At 42.9% G+C, this 22,760-nt stretch overlaps 1 protein-coding gene across 1 annotated transcript in view; it reads left to right on the forward strand.

The window, feature by feature from the left end:
* The window catches only part of M1AP (meiosis 1 associated protein), a 37,242-nt gene extending 14,682 nt beyond the window's left edge, over window positions 1-22,560 (forward strand). The window contains exons 2-10 of the mRNA XM_062574540.1: window positions 1,382-1,674; window positions 5,821-6,003; window positions 10,110-10,287; window positions 15,276-15,449; window positions 17,170-17,320; window positions 18,550-18,691; window positions 19,236-19,442; window positions 20,909-21,064; window positions 21,368-22,560. Coding sequence (XP_062430524.1) covers window positions 1,426-1,674; window positions 5,821-6,003; window positions 10,110-10,287; window positions 15,276-15,449; window positions 17,170-17,320; window positions 18,550-18,691; window positions 19,236-19,442; window positions 20,909-21,064; window positions 21,368-21,517 — 1,590 coding nt within the window. The 5' untranslated portion in view covers window positions 1,382-1,425 and the 3' untranslated portion in view covers window positions 21,518-22,560. The remainder of the gene's footprint in view (window positions 1-1,381; window positions 1,675-5,820; window positions 6,004-10,109; window positions 10,288-15,275; window positions 15,450-17,169; window positions 17,321-18,549; window positions 18,692-19,235; window positions 19,443-20,908; window positions 21,065-21,367) is intronic.
* Window positions 22,561-22,760: the final 200 nt, after the last annotated feature.

The following is a 22,760-nucleotide window of genomic DNA, read 5'->3' on the forward strand; positions in this document are numbered from 1 at the left end:
GAACAGAAAGAAATTACATTGCTCAGCTGAACCTATGACAAAATTAAGAGCTGCATATAGGAATCCATATGGGCCTGGATTCTGACCAGAACAGAACCATGTAAATCTAGTGTCAGTTTATACTTCTACTAAACCTGCTGAGGATTTACACAGCTGTAAGAGGAAATAATTTGTTCTTGTTCATATCAAAGAGATATGTGCAATTATACAAGCACTTTTCTGGGCACAAGCAGATCCATATGGTTATGTACTACTGGAATTGGTAAAACATATTTTTAAAGTATTTTTTATATTCTTAGAAATAGCACTGAGTGCTTTGTGCATATCTATTTAGATTTATTGAAGGAAGAGAAGATTTTAGACAGCATCCTTGTTCATGATGAAGGAAGAATAAGATTTTTTTTAACAAGAAAATACTGATTCTTGGGCTTAAGGTAGATGTATTGAGGGGAAATTGGGGGTGGAGAAGAAGCAAAAGTCACATTCAAGGTCTGTGGATGTTTATATGCAACCACATTGCTTCCAAACCTTTAAGCAAGCCATGAAATGTTTTCTCTGGGCACAGGTCTGAGCAGTTTCCTCTGGTTTATTCACTGTGAGGTGTGAGAATAACACAGGACCTCTCAGAAAACACACTCCTCCCATTTGCTTCTCACTTCTTCTCTGCCTATTATTCCACAGAAATGGTCAGATCTTCTTAAAGATTATGGGGAAGTCTTCCCTAAACACCACTATCTGAGCCTTATGCATGCAAGTGGTATTATTGGATGAAAGGCTAGATATTTGAAAGGAAACATACAGAAGATGGTGTGGGAAAGACTAACCACATGCTTTCTCTTCTGATTGTTCTTATACCTAGGGACCAACAGTCTCCCAGGGCACTGTAACGCCTTTCCTATTTCCCATCCCACAAGATCCAGGAATTGAGGAGCCCTAATCTTTTGCTTCCTTGTGCAAACTGTGCCTGCAATGCTTGCAGCACCACCAAACTGTTCTGACAAATCTCTGCACCATTTTGCACAGCTCTGTGACACACAGTAAGCACAGCTACCTCCATGCGTAGCATTCTCAGCATCTCCGGCCAGCTCTGGGAATCAAAGCTGATGTTTGGCTGCAACAGTTTGTCTTGGAGTTTATGCCATTGCTGATTTTTTTAAGGCTTGCTGCACTTGTTCATGTTCTGGAACAGTATGAGATACTGATGGGTAACCTTAATGCTACATTCACTGAGATTTTTGTCAGTGAGGGGGAGGCTAACCCTGGGTGTCAGATACTCTGAAGGACCAAGGTCTAGTTTATGTGCATGCAATATTTTCTTACTGCATCATTCTGGCCTTTTTTGATATCATTGCTGTTATTTGTAAGAATTTTTCCTGTTCAGATGCAGATGGATAGCTGGACATCTAATATCCATGTTCAGAAGCCATGAATTCCAGAAAAGTAACCTCAGAATTACGGAGAGGGTTTCCTGCTACTAAAGCACATTCCCAGCAGCCATCGCGGATTCTCATTGTGGATGTCACGTCACCTTCGTGGACCAACACCTGCTCAGTACTCTGTGAAGCTCTGGAAAATGTGCTCTGTTTGGCATGCAGTTTGGCAGGTCCCTACCGTGTTCCCCTGCTGAGTCTCTACGTGGTGCAGTACCAGCAGGAGTGTCTGCTTCCCTTTATGGTATGTGTGAAATTATGCCTCTTGGGACCTAACAAACATGAATGCAATAGAATGTTGCAGTTCAGTAAAGAAAGTTATTATTTAATACAAGTTGATAACTAAAAAAATGAATCATTCTCAGAGTCTTTTAGACTTCATGGAAGAAGTGAATTTTGTTCTTTAAAATGAGGGAGTGTAATGTTTTGGATGAGTGAAGTTGCTCGTGTGCATAAATTAGGCTTTGTGCTGTTTTCTTCTGTAACTTCAGTTGCTCCTGCCACTCCATACTCTACTTCCTATACTGCTTCTCTATTGCAATTATCATATACAACTCTACAGCTGTAATAATTTGAATGATGAAATGGTCTGTACACCTGCTGATTGTGCAAACGCTTCCAGTTGGGGAGGGGTTCTGTGCATTTTAGGGGAAAGGATCAGAATTCTAAATATTTTTGACAGACTTGATAAATGTCCTGAATATATAGATCTAAGCCAATGAGGACAAGTACTTTACTTGCCTAGGGATACCTAGCAGCATAGATACAGATGGAGAATTACTGGCAGTTCTGCAATAAAAATTTGGGATGATAAAATATCATAAACTTTTCAAGAATCTATGAAGCCAGACTATTAAAAATAGTCATACTGAGCATTCTCATTTATGCAATCTAGTATAGTATGGCATTAACTCTTCCATTTTATTCAGCAATAGTAAAAACTATTTGGATTATTTTGTCGAGTTTTCACATCTCAAGAAAGATATAGACAAACCACGGAAAGAAACAAACCAATGTCAGTGATCATAAATCTGGAAATGTGATCTGCAAGAAGACTGTGGCAAATGTAGTTGTCTATTCTACAGAATAAGTTATAGATAACATGACAAGGATAACTAGGGGGATACCTATAGCAGATTGATTGTCTGAATAGGTTGTGAAATCTCTCTGATTAGAGGCTTTAAGAACAGATACTTGTCTTGCTTCTTAGGATGAATTTGTATATAATTCATCCTGAGATGGGACTGCAGAGATAGACTAGGCAATCTTTTTCACAGCTGGTTCCAGGCCTATTTTCTGTGATTCTGTGTTATGCCAAGTTAGTTTGTAAGTGTTCTGGGCCAGACACCTTCTTCTATATTTGTCAGGTATGTCCTGAAACTCTTCCAACCTATGCTGGCTGACAGCAGCCTCAGATCTCATTTGGCAGTTGTGGCTCACTAGAGTACAAGTGCACTTTAAACACAATCCCTCCAGTTGTCCCATCATATGACTCTTCCGCTCACACTAGGCTATTTTGCTTATTTAAACAATAACTCCTCATTCTAATAATCATAGGTTTTTAAGGACAGAGTAACTATCAGATCATTGTCATATACTATTAAAGCACTTCCTTCAGAAAGACATCTAGTTTTGATCTGTGAATACTACAAGAATGAGAATAATTTCTTACAGTGGTTAATCACTGTCACTGTGAAATTTGTACTTGCTTTCTAATTCACATTTATTGGCTTTAACTTCCAGGGACTTGTTCATATGATTCCTCTTTTGACTTGATTTAAGAAAGTACTTATATCTCATATTTTCTTTCTATGAAGATAACCAAGTCCTCTGTCAGTATTCTAGCTGATAAGTGAAAGAAAACAAACCATAAATCTAAGTTTAAGACATTTTTACGCTCCCTTAATAACTTCTAAGCTCTTTTCTATATTCACTCTTCTGTTTTTTCGAAATTGATTTCTATATATGCTCACTGGGATTGGATGTTATGCTAGTACTGGACTCAGAAATACCATAGAGAGAGCTGAAAACAACCCCTCCTCCTTTTGGCATGACTCGGGATTGCATCAATTCTTTTGACGTAATATTGTGCTTCTGTGGCACTTGTCCAAGATGGCACTGCCTACACTCGAGCTCAGACAGTTCTCACCCCAAAGACCTGAGCCAGTTGTGCATACCCTGTTGATAGGTGTAGTGTTCTAATGTGAGCCCCTGCTACCCTCCTCCTCGACTATGCTTGCATTTTTTGCCTAGTGAACCATCTGTTTTAAGCCTCTGCTGGTATACTAAATGATGTTTTTAGGAACTATTCATTCTCTATTATGGACAGTAAATATAGTAGGATGGCTATCTTCCTTGGTGGACCTCATTTTGCTAATAATGATGCAAGTATCTGGTCCTCTGCAGCTTCTGGTATCAAGATATCTTTGATATCAGTATCAAGATGCCTCTGGTATCTTTATATTTCTGTCTGCTAAACATCTCTGTTCCTTTTCAACCTTCTCCGTAATACCAGAAGTCTGTTGTTTTTTTTACTATAAGTGTAGAATTTTAATTCAGATGTTGAGGGCTTTTGCTTCCTGCAGGATACTGAGTACCAGCGCTTCTCTGACATAAAACTATTTGGTTAGTTGTTACTTCTAAACTGAAAACAAAGTAGCCTCTTTCTCTTTGGCTCACTCAGCACTACCTCTCTGCCTTCCTAGAGGATACTTCCATCTTAGACCAGAAATACACTGAATTTCACAAGCTAGAACTCAAGCTTCTGGGCTGATTCCTTGCCCTAGCACATATTCTTCTTATAAAGTAGAACCAGTTGTTCTCCCAAGTTGCTAAGGGGTGACAACACCCCCCTACACCACATCCTTTAGATTGAACAGCAACTTACTCTTCAGTAGTTTCCATTAGCACCTGGAAATATGAGGTACTTTTACTCACAGCTATTTACTGAATAATTCTGGAAGGGGTTTTGAGAGGTTTTTGTAGTTAACCTCTGCGTCTTATATTGAGTAGTATCCAAGATTAACCATCTATTTAATGGGCTTGCTTTAGTGTCAAACAGTTTTAACAGCACTTTATTCACTCCGAACATCTTTGGTTCCTAGGTGCTCCATAGCATTATGCTATCTATCTAGCCTTAACTAATACTGTGTGGAGAAACAGAAGATGGGAGGGACCTGTCCAGCCTGGTTCATATGCAGACTGTGTTCTGTGAATTTGAATGACCAGTATGAAGTGATACCAAGTTCAAGAAACTGTTAAACAACGTATAGGTTATAAGGGTTCAGCAGCCCCAGACTATAACTAATATAAGTCACCATAGTAGGCAGTGAGGATATGGCCAGAAATTCTTTATCTGTGACCAGTACATGAGACTGACACACAAAGAATATGGGGTTAATAATGTGTGCATTTATAATGTTCAACTAGCTTAAGTCAGGCCAGCTCTCCCTGGGGCAATCATTGTACAGAGAGAGCTGTTCGCCTGGAAGAATAAGAATTTTTACAGGTGACAGTTACAGAATAAATTTGCTTTTCTAAAACTTGCTCTAGTACCTCATCTTTGAAGCAAGAGGATGCACAGAGGCTCCACAGACCCTCCATCAATATTTGGTCTTTTGATAAATTATTACTGTAGTGAGTGTCCTAAAAGAGCAGTTATTTATGAGAACATAAATGCCCCAGTGTGCCAGACCATCAGTCCATCGGTGCAGTCTCCAAAGAAGAGGCTATTCTGGATAGCAGAAGTGCACAAGCCTGATTGCTCTCTGCAGTTCATTCTCCTCATACTCCCACCATTCCATAGCTATTGTGCTAGTGATGTTAGACAGTACATTCCTGGTTTATTCCTTTTGATGTCTGCTTATGGACCTGTTACCCATGAGTTTGTGTAACCCCTTTTTGAATGTATTGCTACAGTCTGCCTCCACGTCCTCCTTTGTGCAGATTCTGGAAGTCCACAACTCCTTGAGTAAATGGAACAGGGATGTGGGGTGGTGGTGGCAGGGGAATGGGCTGCGGATACCGTACAGCCTCAAGACCCTAACTCTTACATATGTTGTTTCGTGTATCAGGTTTTGCCTCAGTGCAATGCATGGTCAGAAGTGTGAGCTGTCCCTGGGCATGCAGATCTGCTACATTTTGCCCAGTAGCAGGCAATGTGTGGGCAGCTGGAAACTTGAGGAATACTTGTATTGTTACTACTATCACAATCAGCTATTTTTTTAATGCATGTCACTGTTTATTGCTTTATGAATAGTGCAAAACTCCTGGCCCCAGTCTTAACTCACTGCAGTGAATTCCAAAGCCTTGTTGCACATTGTGGAAAAATACTTCTTACTATCAGTTTGACATTTCCAGTCATTCAATTTAATTGAATACTGTCTTGCAGCAAGTGAAAGAAAGCTTTGCACGAATTCAAACCTGCATTTCAGAGCTCCGTTCACTACCTAGAGAAGGCTGTTTCCCACAGGGGGGAAATGGAGTGGTACAAGCAGTGCAGGATGGACTGCAGCAGTTCAAACAATACGGCAGACACACAGCAGCAGGAGGCTCGACAAATAGTTCAGTTGAGGTAAGAAAATGTTGGGAAGATAGTGAGAGCCATCTACTAGACTTACCACTTGTTGGCACATTAAGGTGGTAGATTGTGTGGTATTTAGGTACCATGGAAGGGAGGAACTAATTAACAAAATCAGCCTCCCAAAAGAGGTCTGTAGGCAATCATCTGTTGAATGGTCAAGGAAACATGTCACGTTCAAGTCTGAGTTACTTATGAAGAGTAATTTACCTTACAGTATAGAAAAATGAATTTTATTTCTGGATATTTAAGACTGGATGGTTTATAAGCTTTATTTTGATTACTTTCACAGAAGAAATGTATTGAAGGCAAAGACATTCACAGTACTTTCTGGACATGATTTTTCTGTCAGCCTACAGTTACACACCATGGTTACAGTCTCTGTATGGAACTTTCACTGACATCAATAGGACATTTGTGCAGTGGTCCTCACTGTGCCTTAAAGTATGCCCACAATTCATTAAAAGTGCATTTATATAAAGGAAAGGTGTTTCATTGTGAGATTAGTTGGTATAGTAGCAAAGGACAGAAAAAGCCTACAGAATGGTAATTTTCTTGGCACTGACTTTCTTAAGTCAGTTTTCAGAGTAAAATGGATATATGGTTAGTATTTGGACTAACAGAGAGTGTTTGTTTATAGTTAGCATTTTTCTTTCTCAGTGACAGCTTGGGAATTCCACAGGGCTCCTATTCTGCAAATTCCAAAAATTCCTTACAATTCATTGTTGCCAATGGCTGTCTGAAATAACTGGAAAGGCTAAAAAGACCAGTGCAAGCTGCGTACAGCAGACAGCCCCTGAAACTCAAGGAGCCTGATGTCTATTCTTGACATACATCCCTACATAGGGTATATGGAAGAAGGATAACCCCTCTGACACATTTACAGCAGAGGCAAAAAGGACAGTGCAAACTGGTTGCTTTTGCTGTGCCCCAGAGAATTCAGGGCAGAACTGTGTCTGCTGCAGCCCAGTTCATGCTGGTGCAATAGTGCTTTATCCCCACTTCTCACACTTTACAAGGCCTTCATTAAGGTGCAGCTGATATAATGCATTAAAAGCATTCTCTCACTTCCCACTTTATTTTCTTATAGGCACAACGTACATGGACACAACACTAATTCCTCCTCTTCTGACAATTTACTAACTTGTATTTGCTCTCACCTGCTTGGATTAGCCTGGATCAGCCTGGGTGTCCTCCACTCTGGGATTAGTTTGACCACAACCACTTTGTTGATAATTCCAGTAGGTAACCAAATGTTCCTCTTCCTTGTGAGTTCTCAGGGTTTATTGCATTAGCCTTGGTCCTGCAGATCTGCATGGTCAGTTCCATCAAAAGAGGCCTTTATAATAGAGTCAATAATAAGCTGAAGGTTGGCTGTCATGCCTGGTCTGAGCTGCAGCCTGATCAACACTTATACCAGCATATCCAAACCAGAGAATGTTGTAGTATGTTTTTGTATTTACAACCAAACAACAAACAAACAAAAACCCACTTTCAAACTTGCATGGATTCTGATTCGAGAGAATTTTGAGGGAGGAGAACTCTATAACCCAGGAGATGCAGATGTTCTTCAGAAAGTTCATGCAGCAAGCAGCACAACTGCTGCAAAGAGAATCTCTGCCAGAGAATATCTCACACAGTATTACAGAACTTTTGCAGAGGGTCAGATGAACAGGTAGGAGCTCCCTGCTGCCCTTGTAAGCAGAGCTAGAAGCCTGTCACTGACAGCTGAACATGTAATCCCCTTCCCTTCACCACATTCAAACTGATGCCCACACTGGAGACTGAATTTTCTTCCTTCTGTACAACAGCAAATATCACAGGTATCAGACACACTTGCCATCCCTGGCTTCCCCTCTGAGTTGCTCCCTGTTAACCCTGTTTCATTCCCTTTTTTCACTGCCTTACTTCACCTTGAGCTGTTTGTGACACAGACATTAAATGTTTTTGAAGAATCAATGCCTTATGAAGCAGCAGATGATGGAAAGAAATTGAATTAAGAATAGCTTTTTGTGGCTTCACTAGTGGATACAGTTTATAGTGATGTTCCTATTTCATTTGAAAAATACCTAGAATAAAACTACAGAAATAACTCAAAGTAGGTAGAGATTTGAAGTGTGCATTTGATTGTAGCACAATACTGGAAATGGCAATATACCACGTTGCCCATCTTGAGGGAAGCTTCAGCAGAAAGATTAGTTCTGCACTGAATTTCAAGGACAAAAGACTTTTTCCCAAACTAGTAATCTTTCCAGTTCTACACGCTGCATAAATTTAACCTGTAATTGAAATTCCATCTGGTGATTGAATCAGTCTTTCACAGACCTAAATGAGATCTAATAGTTCCTTGGTCTTTGTCTTTCTGATAAGGGTGAATAGTACCACCAAATCATTAATATGCTAAGAAAGGAGCAGAAACCATTGCTGGAAAATGAGAACTGATGATCACTGTAACACAGAAAGATGTTTCACCTTACAAGGACCATGTTTCTAAAAAATGGCAGCTTTCTGCTTCAGAGAGTTCAGTGACTGAGGTTTTGTCTTCATTACAAGAACTTCTTTATGCAGAATAAGTTGGATTTTTATTTCTATTTTTGCTCCTCTCAGAAGGCACTTGAATGTTTTTGCTCAGACATGGTATTTTTGAAGAACTAAGGACAAAAAATATGTATCGTCTTGGGAGTGAAGCCTGGATAACTTACATTTCTTTGTATAAGCCAGTTAAACTACACTCTCACTCTGCTAACTTCAGCTGTATCAGGAAGTGCATGTGTAGTGAATGAGTACTCACAGCTCCCACAGGCATTTGACATTTACTCCTCTGCAAAGAGTAGTAACAATTCTGTTTTTTATGATACTTTAAAGCACTAGAATATATATTAAGAGAAATACTCCTGCATTGGACTGTGAGGGATGAACAAGATAAAATAAGCCTCATTTTGTTTAATTTTCAGGACTCTAATTCAATCTGCTTTTCTAGGGGATGAGTGTTAAGTTCTACCAGTACAATTTCTTCCTTCTGTTTCAAAAGCTTAATGCCTTTGTTGTTTAAGTGCCCTCATAAATCAGTTGATTCCAGTATTTTGCAGTTAAGATTTAACCTAATACTTATGTGAAGTGTCTTGTTATTCAGCAACATTTAATGCTTTATATCTTGTTTTGGCAATCAATGCCTGATTGCCAAGCTGATGTATCTCACCAGCCCTGAGCTCCAGCCTTCTGCCTCAGAATATGAAAGGCTGAGACAATAGCACAGCAAAGTTGCCTCTGTCTCCATTCTGCTGTGAAATTGTCTCCAGCCAAAGTCAAAGCAGCATTTGACCCACCAAATTTGTGGCCTGTCACCATCAGGGGAGTGGATTTACGCTTAGATTATATGAAATTCCCAGCATTGTTAGGGAAAACACTGCGAAACCAAGTATTTAAGGAGCAGCAGAATAAGCCAAGGGTTACATTCACTCCGTGACTGTACTAAAATTGTCCTCTATCATCTTATACAGCAGTCCCCATGGAAGTTTGCAAAAACAAATCACAAAATTACTGTTCTCTTTGGACAAATCTAATCATAAGGATTTTCTCCATAACTGTGCTAATTTAGGTGGGACGAAGCAACAATGTAAGTTTACCTCTCATGTGCTGCGGAAACAAAAACTCTTTTGAGATCCTAACTTCAGAGGGCAACAACAGTGGCACCAGTGAAGCTGTGCCAAGTACAGCCCCAAATAGCATTGAATCTTGGTGCAAAGTCAAACAAGATGCTAAGTGCTCTCTAGTCTAAATCCCAACATCTTGTTGCAGTGTAGTGATTCACAGGCTCTTTGTGTCATGCCCTGAACCAGGTCCTGTTCCATCTTCTTCCAGCAGTGGCGCAGAAGCTGTTGGCATTCCCACACTGAGCTTCTGCATCCATTTTATGTTATCTTAAATAAAGCCAAAGTTTAAAGAATGCCTTTAAATCTCCTTGTGAATAGATGAGATATTTTAGAGATCCTTCTCTCCTCCCTCCACTGTGGTACCTGTACAGTAGCCAGGCATCATCTTCTATAAATAAGTTAGGGTTAGAGGCAGCTCTTGCATTCACTTTGTGATATCTATTTCAGATTACAATTTTGACTAGTCAGTCAGGCAAAGAAATGGTGAAGCAGCTGGAAAAGAAGTTAAGAGATGTAGATCTTGTGAGTCTGCGAAGACTACAAATCATTGAGGTGTTGAAGAGAGATTTTCTGGAGCCTGAGGGTGTGGAGCAGAGTTTGCCAGCAGAAGAGCCTAGCAGTGATGGTGAGTACAAAAGACTTATGACTTCTGATAGCAAGACAACCACTGGTTCTCACTTTGGTCTGATATCTGCCTCTTTCCTTGGTGCCATTTAGTGTCACTCATGTAAGTGAGGACTACTGCAGCTGGAAGAATAGCGAGAGGTTTTTACCACAGCACTATTAGTTAGCACATAGACTTGTTTCTTCTGGAGTCTCAGCATTTGAGTTTGCCTAGGGACTTGCTGCATTACTGCATATGTTAGTATTACCCCAAATTGTAACTAGCCACACTGAATTCATATGCAGTGCAGCCTTATTGAGACATTAGAGAGAAGAAATATACAGAACTTACGGGGGAAACACACATGACATACTCTCATATTGCTGCACACTGTCCTGGACAATTGACTGACTGATCAAAAGGTTCTTGGTGCAGATAGAGGGAGTCAGGATCCTTGAAACAGGCAGAAAAGCCACTTAAAATTTCAGTGATCACACAAAGGTAGAATCCCACCTCCTCAAGAGCGTATCCTGTCCAGGCCGTATCAAGTACTTATCCTGTTGACTTGCTTTTCTTTTCCCTCTTGCTTAGCTACGTCTTCTTTTGTCTGTGCTTAGAACACTTTTGCTCAGCTCATAAGCTTATACTGCTTCAGTAACCAGTAAGTGCCCATCAGTAAGTTCTTTATAGCCCTGCAACCTCTATTTTTCAATCCAGGTCTCCATTTTGAAAGGCTTTGCTGTTATCCCAAACTTAAGCTCACCATCAACAGGAGACATCTGGTACAAAGCTCTGATTCACACAGCAAGTTCTCACAAGTCAGTAACAGGCTTATTAGGCCCTTGTGATGCCTTGCAAAGTTAGCATAAGGCCTGTTACTAGTAAGGGCAATATTGTTTTTCTGAGTCACTAGAAATGCAGGGTGATATGTCTTTACCTGCCTCTAGCTGCTCTTCTTTTTTTTCTGTGATGCAATGGCAGATTTCTGGTCATTTGGCAGAGTAGGGGTCGGGAATATTTTAGCTGGATCACAGATTTCCTTTTGCCCCCTGCTGAACACCAGGCCACATACTTTATGAATGAATGACTGAGTGCACCCAGAATCACAGAACAGAACGGCTGAGGTTGGAAAGGACCTTCAGATATCATCTAGTCTAACCCTCCTGCTCAAGCAGGGTCACCTAGAGCACATCGCCCGGAATGGTATCCAGATGGCTTTTGAATATCTCCAAGGATGGGGACTCTACAGCCTCTCTGCGCAACCTGTTCCAGTGCTCAGTCATCCTCACAGTAAAAAGGTTTTCCTTAGATTCAGGCAGAATTTCCTGTGTTTCAGTTTGTGCCTGTTGTCTCCCATCCAGCCACTGGGCACCCTGGAAAGAGTCTAGTTCCATCTCTGTTATACCCTCCCACAGATATTTATAAAACTTTATAAGATCCCACTTGAGCCTTTTCTTCTTCAGGCTAAACAGGCCCAGCTCTTTCAGCCTTTCCTCATGTGAGAGATGCTCTAGTCCCTTAATCATCCCAGTAGCCCTTCACTGGAGCCCTTCAGTAGCTCCATCTCTCTCTCATACTAGAGTGCCCAGAACTGGACCCAGTACTGCAGGTACGGCCTCATCAGGGGGTTGAGCAGAAAGGAAGGGTCACCTCCCTTGACCTGGCTCCTCGATGTCCCTAGCACCTCCTTCTTGCTCTTTTTGAAGATTGGAGCAACACTGGCTTTCTTCCAATCATCAGACACCTCTCCTGATCACCATGACCTTTCAAAGATGCATGGGAATGGCCTTGACCCTAGACACTGAATGTTACTTTTCCTGGCTCTATATTTAAAGTGCTGTTCCCATAATCTGAAAGTTTTCAGCTGTGAGAACTTAAGCTATAGCAATAAGAAGTTCCAAACTAGAAATTCTTACTAGTGGTTGTTTTGAGCCTTTTTCTTTCACAGCAAACAGTGCAGACCACTCTCTAAATAAACCAATTAGATGGTGATTATAAATCCTGTAACATAGCTCAGTTTAGTGGCAGAAGCCTATTCAGTGCAATGCTGCTATAACTGCAGTTTTCATTTCTCTTATTTTCTTTTACTGAGCTTTCATATCTACTCAGAATTTCAGCTCTTTCTGCGGGCTGAAGAAATCGCTGTTAAATAGCAGGCCTTTGTTCCTGTTTCCTCTCTCCTGCAGCACAGCACACACTAGGTGCATTTTGCAACAGGCAATGATTGCTCTCCCTGCTGCACCCTCCCTATACTGGTGGCAGACCTAATCAAACACAGAGTGGTTAAATCAAGCACTTATGGTGCTTATATCTTATATCCAATTATATCTACCTTTTTACTATGTTCTTACCTTCTTTCAAAGTTCTGTAAAAGATTCTGGCCTGGAAGGGCCTGTCTCTTTCCTTGAGATACCTGGTTATTCTGGACTCCAAGCTGTTTGAAAAGAGAAGCCTCAGGGAGAGTGCTCATCTCTGTGCTGGTAACATCTGGCCCAGAAAAAGGGAGCTCCTACTTCTCTGTCTGACCAGCCCTGTTACCATTAATGCTGGGAACAACGAGGCTTAAGGAAGAGGGTCAAGGTCCTATCACTCTGACATAATTTTAGCATGTGTCTAAGTGCCAAGAGCTCCGTGAACTATGAGTTACAAAGCAGTTCTGTAAGGAACTGTTGCCTAAGACTCCAAGGCTGAGCTGTTCTTTAAACTGATCTTGTGCAGGTGGATAGAGGGTAGTTTTTTGGGTGGCTGCAAATGCTGGCTTCTCAGGTGAGGAAGATTTTGCATCATGCCAGTGCTGCACAAAATCCCGCAGGGCAGCTTGGGGATACCCAAGGGGTTTGTGTGCTGCATTGAATTGCCTTGGTGCCTAATGCTGCCAACACAGGCATTGTGCAGGAAACGAGGCACCACAGAACAGGAGATGCTGTATGCCTCTCAGTCACAGCACTGCTTTAGAGCATGGAGACCCCCACCTTATTATTTTTACAAATAATTTACCCAATAAATGACTGTACAAAAGGCTTCTGATAACAGGCCATAGAAATTTCAGAATATGAAATTCTAATTTTCTGAGTCTTCTAATTATTAGAAGACTCAGATGATGTATTTTCTCCCTCAAGGTAGAACCAGGGAGAGGATAGTCCAAGTAGTTTGAAAAAGGAGTGAAACTGCTTTATGAAGGATTTTTTTTTAAGTTGTTGGAGGTCTTTTTCAGTCCTCTGTTGCTACAAAATAATTGATTGTATTAGAAAAACTATATAAAAAAAAGAAAAAAATTAGAAAGACTGTAGCACTGTAATTTAGTCCTCAATCTATTTGATAAACACAATTGAAAAAAGTGCTGTTTCTGCTATGGATTCATCTTCTCTGAATAATTGTTTCACATATTATTCATACTATGACCCTATTAATCCTAGCAGGGTGTTTGCTGCTGCCAGATTTGCAAATGACATATTACATTTTGCCATTTTGCCTTTTGCAAATTGTTCTTCAAATTCTATTTTTTTTTCACCTTTGTCTATTAGGCCTTTTAAAATTTTATTTGCTAATCTTTATGAAAAGTTCTCATTTGATCATATCTTTGGGTAATTATTTTGGGTTTGAGGGTTCTTTCTGGAAGGCTTTCATCTTGTGTATGATCTCCCTAACTCTCACTGTCTAGTCAAACCAGCATCCATTTGTGTATTCCTAAATATTGTTGGTCGAATATATACATTTATATCTCCAATATGGTGGCTTAAATACTTGCTATGTCCTTCCAAACATTTTTGGCTTCATCTTTTAATTTCTTTTGAGCAAATCTCCTAACTTTATTCATTTCCCTTGTTTGAAACCGAAATGTAACTGTGGTGGATAGCTTGGGCTGTTGTTGCAAGGATGTTGAACGGAGAGATTACTGTTACCAGGTCATGTTTTGCTTCTGCTCTTGTCAGGTCTGTGACTAGAGTCTCCTTTAAACAGGCATTGAAGGTGTTTAGCAACTTAGGTGTGGGGGCTTGCTGCAAAGTAGTATTTATCACCTATGTTAGTAGTAATATTTTCCCATTGCTACTACAAAGTTTCTCATTAGTATCATAGAATCATAGAATCAGTAAGGTTGGCAGGGACCCTGGAGATCATCTAGTCCAACCCCCCTGCTCCAGCAGGGTCACCTAGAGCATGGTAGACAGGGTTGCAGCCAGGCGGGCCTTGAAGATCTCCAGAGAAGGAGACTCCACCACGTCTCTGGGCAACCTGTCCCAGGGCTCCGTCACTCTCACAGTGAAGAAATTCCCCCTCACGGTCAGGCGGAACTGCCTGTGCTTCAATTTCTGCCCGTTGCCTCTTGTCCTGTCACACGGGGCACCTGGAAAGAACTTAACCCCATCCCCTTGACACCCTCCCTGCAGGTACTTGTACACACTGATCAGATCCCCCCTCAGTCTGCTCTTCCCCAGGCTGCAGAGGCCCAGCTCTCGCAGCCGTTCCTCGTAGGGCAGGTGCTCCAGCCCTCGGATCATCTTCGTAGCCCTACGCTGGACTCTCTCCAGTAGCTCCACATCTGTCTTGTACTGGAGAGCCCAGAACTGGACACAATACTTGAAATTAGTATAGTATCTTGGTTTTGCAGTCTCTGTGATTTCTCACAGTATCATGCATCTGGTGTCCATTGCTTGGGGCAGCAGGGGAGAAGGCTTTAAAATTGCTGAGAAAAATCTTTAGGGCCAGTGCTGTGATGAGCACAGCAAAAGATGGTTGGTTTGCATCAAGAACCACTAGTCCTCTGCAGATGGAAATACCTAGTGTACCTGCCCCACTACTAAGAAGGGTGTTGGTTTGGCCTGTGGTGCCGATCTGAGAAGGCTGGCATCAGCGTACTGCAGTGTTATTTGCATGGTGATGACTTCTGAAGTGCCTCCTGTGAGAAGGTGAGTTTGAGCTAACTGGGTACAACGAAGTGGAACAGGCAGAGGAATGTTCCTTTCTATGGCTGAAAATGTTTCTGTAATTTTCATCCTCTTTCCCTACAGACATTGCAATCCTGGGAATGGACACTGATGTGCAGACAATAGAGGACAATGTCATCAGCTTTGAGATGCTGTTTAAAACCTGGCTTCATGACCATGGCACAGACAGAGAACAGCTCCATCTCCTCCTTCCTTCAGGAGGCTTCAGCTATGCCACTGCAGCCAAGAGCAGTCTAAGTATTTCTTTTTCTCCTCCTCCCTGCTAGGAGCTCCCACAGCCTTAAAGATTACCCAGGCCTTTCCAGGGCATGTTCTCCCACATTTACAATGTAACAGAACAATGTAAGGCCTCTGGGTTACTTTGAAGTCTGTCTGTAGTTTCTGTTGTCTAAGACTGAAAAGGGTGTCCTGCTTAGACAGCTTCTAGTTTGTTGCAGTGTCCTGTGGCTGCTGACACGATAGTCCGTTTCCATGCTGCCATCATAAATGTGCCCTGAAGAAGATGTGAATTTATAACCACTTGGCTGAAGTAAAAGGGGCCTGACACACCTGAGAGCCAGGGACCTTCTGGTTCAATTGTATAGGCCTAAACATCATGTTTCTTGGATTTGATAATAAAGTTCTGTGCCAAAACTACACTTAAATAAATGCTATCTTACAAAGTGATTCAGCTTACTTTTTTATCTATTAATTAATAGATAATTGATTTTAATTATTAATTATTTATTGGTTTAGCACAGAAATAGCTAATATAATACCTGGAGCTGCCAAGAGTTATATTATAAGAGCACATAGGAAATTTTATAAGGATTAGGCATTATTTTCTTTCCTTTAAGGCTCTAAGTTCCAATCCCTGGCACACCTCTAGATGAGCATTAAAAAACCCAACAGATACAGCAGAGATAGGCGTTTCCCATAAGCAGTTGTTGGCTGTGTCGTCACCATTGCACTGCCATGGGAATCTGTACGTGAACTCCCATTAATCCCCTTTCTGTGCCTCTACTATATGGTACTGTTTTTAAACTCACAGCTTCCTGTTGCCATAGCACACCTGCTTTCAGCTGGTGATCTGTAGGCCAGGTCCACTTTGGAAACAAGGCTCATAGAGCGGTTCTCTAGCAGTGCTCTCTCTTGCAGGTTTGCTCTGCATCAGGCAGATCAGAAAGCTTGGTGTGACTTTTTATTCACATAGTGGCTGGCGTAAAAGATTCCATACTGGCACAGACAATTTTTATGATAGTTTGTTAAAGGTGGATCTTTCTCCATCATAATACTGAATTTCAAACTTTACACACTGCCTTATTATAGTTAACAAAACAACATGAGTTAGTCTGCAATCAGTTTTTGTTCCATCTTGCCACAGTCAAGGAGTATGTAGACGGCCAGAGATATGGTCTGCAGCCATAGATTGTATCATACCAGAGTGGGTGTGATCAGTGACATGTTTCCCCACAAATACAGATAGACTAGCTGGCAGGAAAAAGTGTGGCCCTAAACCCAATGTAGGATTAGGAAATTAGCTTCTGTTCTGTCTTCCACCAGGCAGATAGGCACTCAGCTTGAAAACCAGAGTTTGCCTGCCCAGTTACCAACCAGCCATTTTCCAGTCAGTTACCAACATGCCCTTGGACGGAGTGGCAGTGGGACTTCTAGGGAAGGGAGAGGCCAGTGTGCATATCTGAGCTTTGCTGTGGGTTCTTCGCAGAGCTGCTGAGGTCCTGATACATCAGTTTATCATCCATAGCAGCATGTGGGGTACTTGGTTGTGAGAGACGTGGTAGTTTCTCGTGTATAAAATGGGAATAACTTGTTGCCTTGTGTCACAGGCTTTACCTTTGTTCTTCCTTTGTAGCTGCTGTTGCTAGCAAATGTTAATTTAGTGCTTGCAAGTACTTTGAACATGTCATGTGATAAGCATTGTCATTTCCAGCAATCTAAACCAACTTCCCTTTCCTAGTGTGCCTGAAGTGTGATTTGCAGGAGAGACTGCTTGACCCAGCTCTACTCTCTGGGACAGCTGATGGCACCATGAGAACAGCGGACATGAACTCACTCTGCCACATGGCTGCTTGGCCAGCTACAGCACTGTATAAACTCCGGGTTGTAAAGTAAGTGTTGTTATGTGCTTTGTGACTGGAAGGCTGAGGTAATAGCAGCCCTCATTCATTCTGTGCAATTTCAACTAGGAACTAGTAACATCAACATAAAGAACTGGGGACTCAGAGTCCTAATGAGCAAAAATCTAATGCACGATGTGCCCTGTACCTCTTTCTTAGTGTTATGCAGTAGCACAACCAAACATACTGAAAGGAGCACGGAGCCAAAATGCAGTTTGCACCAGCCTTTTATGAGAGTGAGACCAGGCGTTATGCATGCAACAATCGTTTCCCTGCGGTATGAAGCCAACTAACTGCCCTGTAGGTCGCAGCCAGTACGCCATACAAAATACTGCTGTTCCCTCACTATCTGATGGGACTACAGTGATTAACTGGCCTTAAGAGCCTGAGCTAGTTAGTTGACTAATAGGTAAAAAAACAGGCAAAGCCTAATAGTGCTAGGTGACTTCAGGTAAGCATTCATTCTCTTTCCCATCAGGAGTGTGTGCTGGTAGGCACACAGAATAACAAGAACAGAGATATTCTTTAGTGTCTTTCCTGGGACTTGTTTATATTCAAAATTGTATATAATTACTGAGCAGCTATCTATACAGTGCTTCTTGAAGTGATTCTCAGCCTGTCAGTAGCTGAGGAGCACTCAATGATTGTTTGTAAACTGCTCATGACCAAAGCAGTGCAGCTACTTCATCAACTGTCAGCCCTGTCAAGAAGTGAGCTATGGACTGGCCACATCAAGCACTGCAGAGTGCGCAGTGGTGTTTTTTTTGGGGGGGGGGGGGGATGCTGGCTGTGTGCAGAAACAGAGCACACTATATCATAGTTTAAGTGAAGATAGTCACAATCCAGTGAAATCACTAAAGAGGGGATGTAATCACCTGGGTGTGTTATTGCCCAAGAGGCCAGATTAATAACCTGTTTTGTATGCAAAATGCATGAAGATCCAGCTTGCTCCTGGGCATGCTCCTGTCAGTACTGACAACACAGATTCAAGGGAATCTGGAAGCATGCTGTGGAGTACTGATCAGCAAGAAAGCCATGCTAGGCCTTTTCACTGCAAATGTACTTCTCTGAGGGTTCATAGTGATAGGCCACAGCAATACAGGCAGTAAATGCTTGTAACAATATTGCAGCCTATACTGCCGTGGCCACTTGAGCTTGTGGTCCCTAGGTGGAGTCTTCCCATTAGCTATGCTTCACTAACACAAGCTGTAAATTTTCAGAGCTCTGAAGTCTGAAGGGGTCTGTGAGTCAGTACTGTATGGACTGCCCTTCATTATGAAGCCCACAAGTTGCTGGCAGCTAGACTGGGATGAACTGGAAACAAACCAGCACAGCTTCCATGCTCTGTGTCACAGTCTTCTGGTGAGTGTGTGCAAACTGCAGTCTGATGGAGAGGTATTGCCATGGAATGGAAAAGTCAGCACGTATCCGGTAAGGTCTATCTAGCTTGCACCAGAAACATGTTTCAAACCTGCAGCTTTATTGCATGGGTTAGAGTTGGGCCTATGAGTACTTCCAGCCAATGGAAAGAAGCTACTGTACATAAAAGCTGAGAGACAACTCCTCAGTCTATCAGAAATTCAATGCTTAGAGTTATGAGGTATAAAATTCTGGCTTGGAGATAGACGCACATTTTTAATAGTGAAAATAATTAACTAAGGCTGAGGATGCGAAGGACTTTGCTTTACTGGCAAGTCTTAAATCAAAATTGGGTGTTTTTCTTAAGAATTGTCTTACCCTCAATTAACAAACTCAGGTTATCCTCCAAATAATGCAAAATAATGTTCATATTCCGATATATAGGAACATTTTTCTGCCTCTCAGACCAGCAGTCCCTACAATGAAAGTGCTGAAGGAAGTGATTAGCACTCACTTCTCATATTATTTTTTGGCTTTTGATATTTAGAAAAGGAACTGGATGCTTTTGGCCAAATGTGAGCCACAAAACAGTAGTCCAAGCTGGAACATCATGGTGCAGTCCTACTACATCATTGTCCCTTCTGACTCTGCCACGCTGCTTGTCAAAGCAGTTGCCGTCAGAGAGCTCCTGCTGCCGTCAACCTTCCCAGCCCTCCTTGCTGAGCATCCTGAAAGAGTGTGTGGCCCTGTAGAGGCAAGTCATTGATGACCCTGCACAAGAACACATAGAAAGAATCCCATGTGTGCAAGCGGGGATTGGGTAATGATCAGGTTTTGTGCACAGAACATGCTGTTGCTGCTAAAATTGTATCCATCTCCCCTGCTGGGCCACAGGGATCTCCTCAGACTGCAGAAACAGATGCTTTAGGCATAAGATAAATCAACACAAGGTGTCTCTGTTTCTTCCAATAGATTCAGGGTTCTGCATTTCCTGTTATGCAGCCATGTGTTTTTCTTGAGTTTTCTGGCTCTTCTTCAGGTGCTACCAGAAAGGACAGAGCCCTTACTACAGGCTTTAGCAGCTGAATAGAGGAGGAAACAGCTGTGAAAATGGTTGGTGCCAGCTGGAGTACGATGGAGCACTCCAAAATTTTATCCCAACAGTTAATATGTATATATCCTATACTTTCCTCTCAAACAGTAAATGCCTGTCCGTATAGGTGATGTTGCTGTGTAGGATGGCAGCCTCCATCAGCTTCTGAGCCTGGGAAGGCAGTGAGAAACAGAGGAAGTAGGCAGATGTTAGCAAAAGCCCCAGGCCTGAGGTGTAAATGGAAGGAGACCTTATTTCCTGCTGGTGTGACAGGCTTGCAGTACATGCTTAGAGTTGCCTGAGAAAAGCCTACCCTACAAGGCTTCTGTCACAGTCTGCAAAGTGGAGCAGAAAAACTTGGAATCGGTCTCACTGAAGGGGAAAGGAAGGCACAGGGGAAAGACCTGAATGGTAGAAAAGCAAAGGCCATATGCTCTCGAGATCAGAGCTGCCCGTCTTTCCTCATCAAAGTTCCTCTAGGAATACACAGTGATGAGTGCAGGTCTAGTGCTGGAGCTACTCTGCCAGCCCTTGCAAGGAGCAGGGAGAGCTGCACGAAGAGACTTCTGACAGCTAAAAGCACCAGTCAGGGCAGGAGAGAGAGTGCACGAGGCATGTGGGCAGGAGCAAGGCTAAGGCAAGTGGAGGGGATAATAAGAGCAGAAAAGAGACATTGGCTCTGAGGTGAAGGTGCAGTAAAGGGTAGTGGAATTGGTAAAGCAAGTGGAGGCAGGCCCACTGGGAGGGAGAGGCCTTATGAAGCAGAGAGTTGAGGGTGACAGTGTCCAGACAAGGCTCTCCACCCTGTCGGTCTATTCTAGGCACAGGAGAGTGTAGTACTGTATCCTGCAAGGGAATGCTTAAACCCATCAAGACCTGAGTGCAGTCATTTTTTGCTCCATATGCAGCCAAGAACAGTCCTTGTGGGTAGCAGCACATCCAAAGGTCCTTTTTCCTATCACTGAAAGATGGCAAAGAGCATCTGCAGCACTCATCCCTGAAAAACAAGCAAACAAACAATCAAACCAACCTCCTCTCCCCCCCCCACCCAACCCAAAACACAAATCCTGTTGCCTCTACTTGTCATATCACACCTCCAGTGGGGCCTGCCTCTTCTATCTCGGCAGAGTGCCCTGAACAGCCTGGAAGTGGAAGTCACTTACAACCCCCTGCACCTGAAAAACAACCTCTACAAATACCTGAAGAATAAGTTGCACAGACCCACACAGAGGCAGCTAGCCCAGCCCAGAGACCAGCGACCAGAGCGACATCAGCCTAAGCAAGTATGTCTGTCACCTTTAACTGGCCCAGGCAGGCCCTGATCTGCCTTTTTAGTCTGCTTCCTTCAAAAGGGCTGAGGGCAGCCCTCAAAGGTACAGGGAAGGCAACATAGGACAGAAGCAACATTAACTTGCAAGCAGGAAGAGCAAAGAGGGAGGGATGTAGCATACGTTCATGCAAATGAGGAAGGGGATGTTGAACAGTCAGCATATGTAGACACAAGGAGCCAGAGCACTGTGAGCTGTTTGACAAACCAACTTCTCCTTCCACAAGGCACATATTAATATTTTGTCCTTGCATTGCAGCATCAGAGCAGAGCCAAAGCCACAGTAGCTCCTCTTCTGATGGCTCCTTCTCCTGTTCAAATGTTCAGACCAGCAGCAGTGAGGAGAGATTCCTGTGAGCAGTCTTTCCTTCCTGAAGAGGATGATGAGTTCCTGCAAGTCCTGCAGTGAGGATATCCCTAGGCACTGTTTGACTGTTCATGTGCAGTTATGGCTTGGCTTCTGCTGCCAAGCCTTATGCACTGGGCCGGAAGTGGTCAGGCAAGATGCTAAACTTGGCCTTGGTCAGACAGGCACTTCCCACTGTTTGTTCCTCCTTGTTGTTTTATGGTTTTGTTAGTCATCAAGTCACCCTGCAGGAAGCCTGCTACCCTGGGGCTCTCTGTCCAGCGATTCAGCTGTCTTCGGCAACACCGTTTCCCTTTCTTGTCAGTACACATCACCAGCATGCATCAAACTATGGTTTCTGAGAACAGGCAGGCACAGCCCATAAACCACAAATTGTTTTCAGTGAGTACAGAAAAGCTGCAGGCAGAGCTGTGAAGAGGTCAGGCAGATACATAAAGTAAGCAGTAATGGCAAGCTGTCTTCATCCTGCAGCAGTAGGTTCAGCAAGCTGTTTGAATAAGCATGAAATGGCTTTTGAATTTAATCTTAAAGCCCTGAACATTTCCCTCTTGAAAGCAGCATTACCCACGATGACACAATTTGCCTGCTTCTGTATTTGATCTCACTGTTCAACTCCTCCTCTCCCCAGCTCTCCAAGCAGTTTGTAGCAAGTGCCCAAGCCAGCAGCAATGCCCTGGCTGGCTCCTGCACAGTGGCAACCAGCTACAGCTGGAGCCCCAGTGCAGCTCTCTCCTCCCAGCCGACTGCTGCTTGGACTCACTCTGTTTGGCGCATCTGCACCTGTGAGGCTGTTCTGCAAGCCAGTATAGCTCGTACTTTTTGCCAGGGCTGAGAAGACGGGGAGATGGCCTGAAGCTTTCCAGAGAGCTTTTGCCCAGTGCTTGTGCAGAGGCCAGTCCCAGTTTTTCAGTGCAGGCATAGCACAGCTGCCTCTGCCAGGGCAGGAGTTGAGGACAGCTTGACTGAACCAAGGTAGGCAGACTCACTTGGGCTTCCTGGATGCTGAGCATCACTAGGGGTTTGGGTTCCACTTACTTTGTTCTGACAGTCTGTTTCAAAATAAAGTTGTTCTGTGTAATTGTTAACCCATGGCCTGCAGTTTATAGTATGCATCATGTGCAGTAATCCTAGCACTGACCCGTACTTCCTGAGAGATAGCTACGGTTGGCCCAGGTCAGTATGCCGGCACCAGCCTCCCTAGGGTGCTGCTGATCGTGCAGGACAGCAGAGCTATCTGTGCCCTGGGGTCCCAGCCTAGTAATGGGCCCTGTTGGCCTTCCTTTTT

Source organism: Rhea pennata, chromosome 4, assembly GCF_028389875.1.
Source record: "Rhea pennata isolate bPtePen1 chromosome 4, bPtePen1.pri, whole genome shotgun sequence".
In the NCBI taxonomy this organism is placed as follows: domain Eukaryota; kingdom Metazoa; phylum Chordata; class Aves; order Rheiformes; family Rheidae; genus Rhea; species Rhea pennata.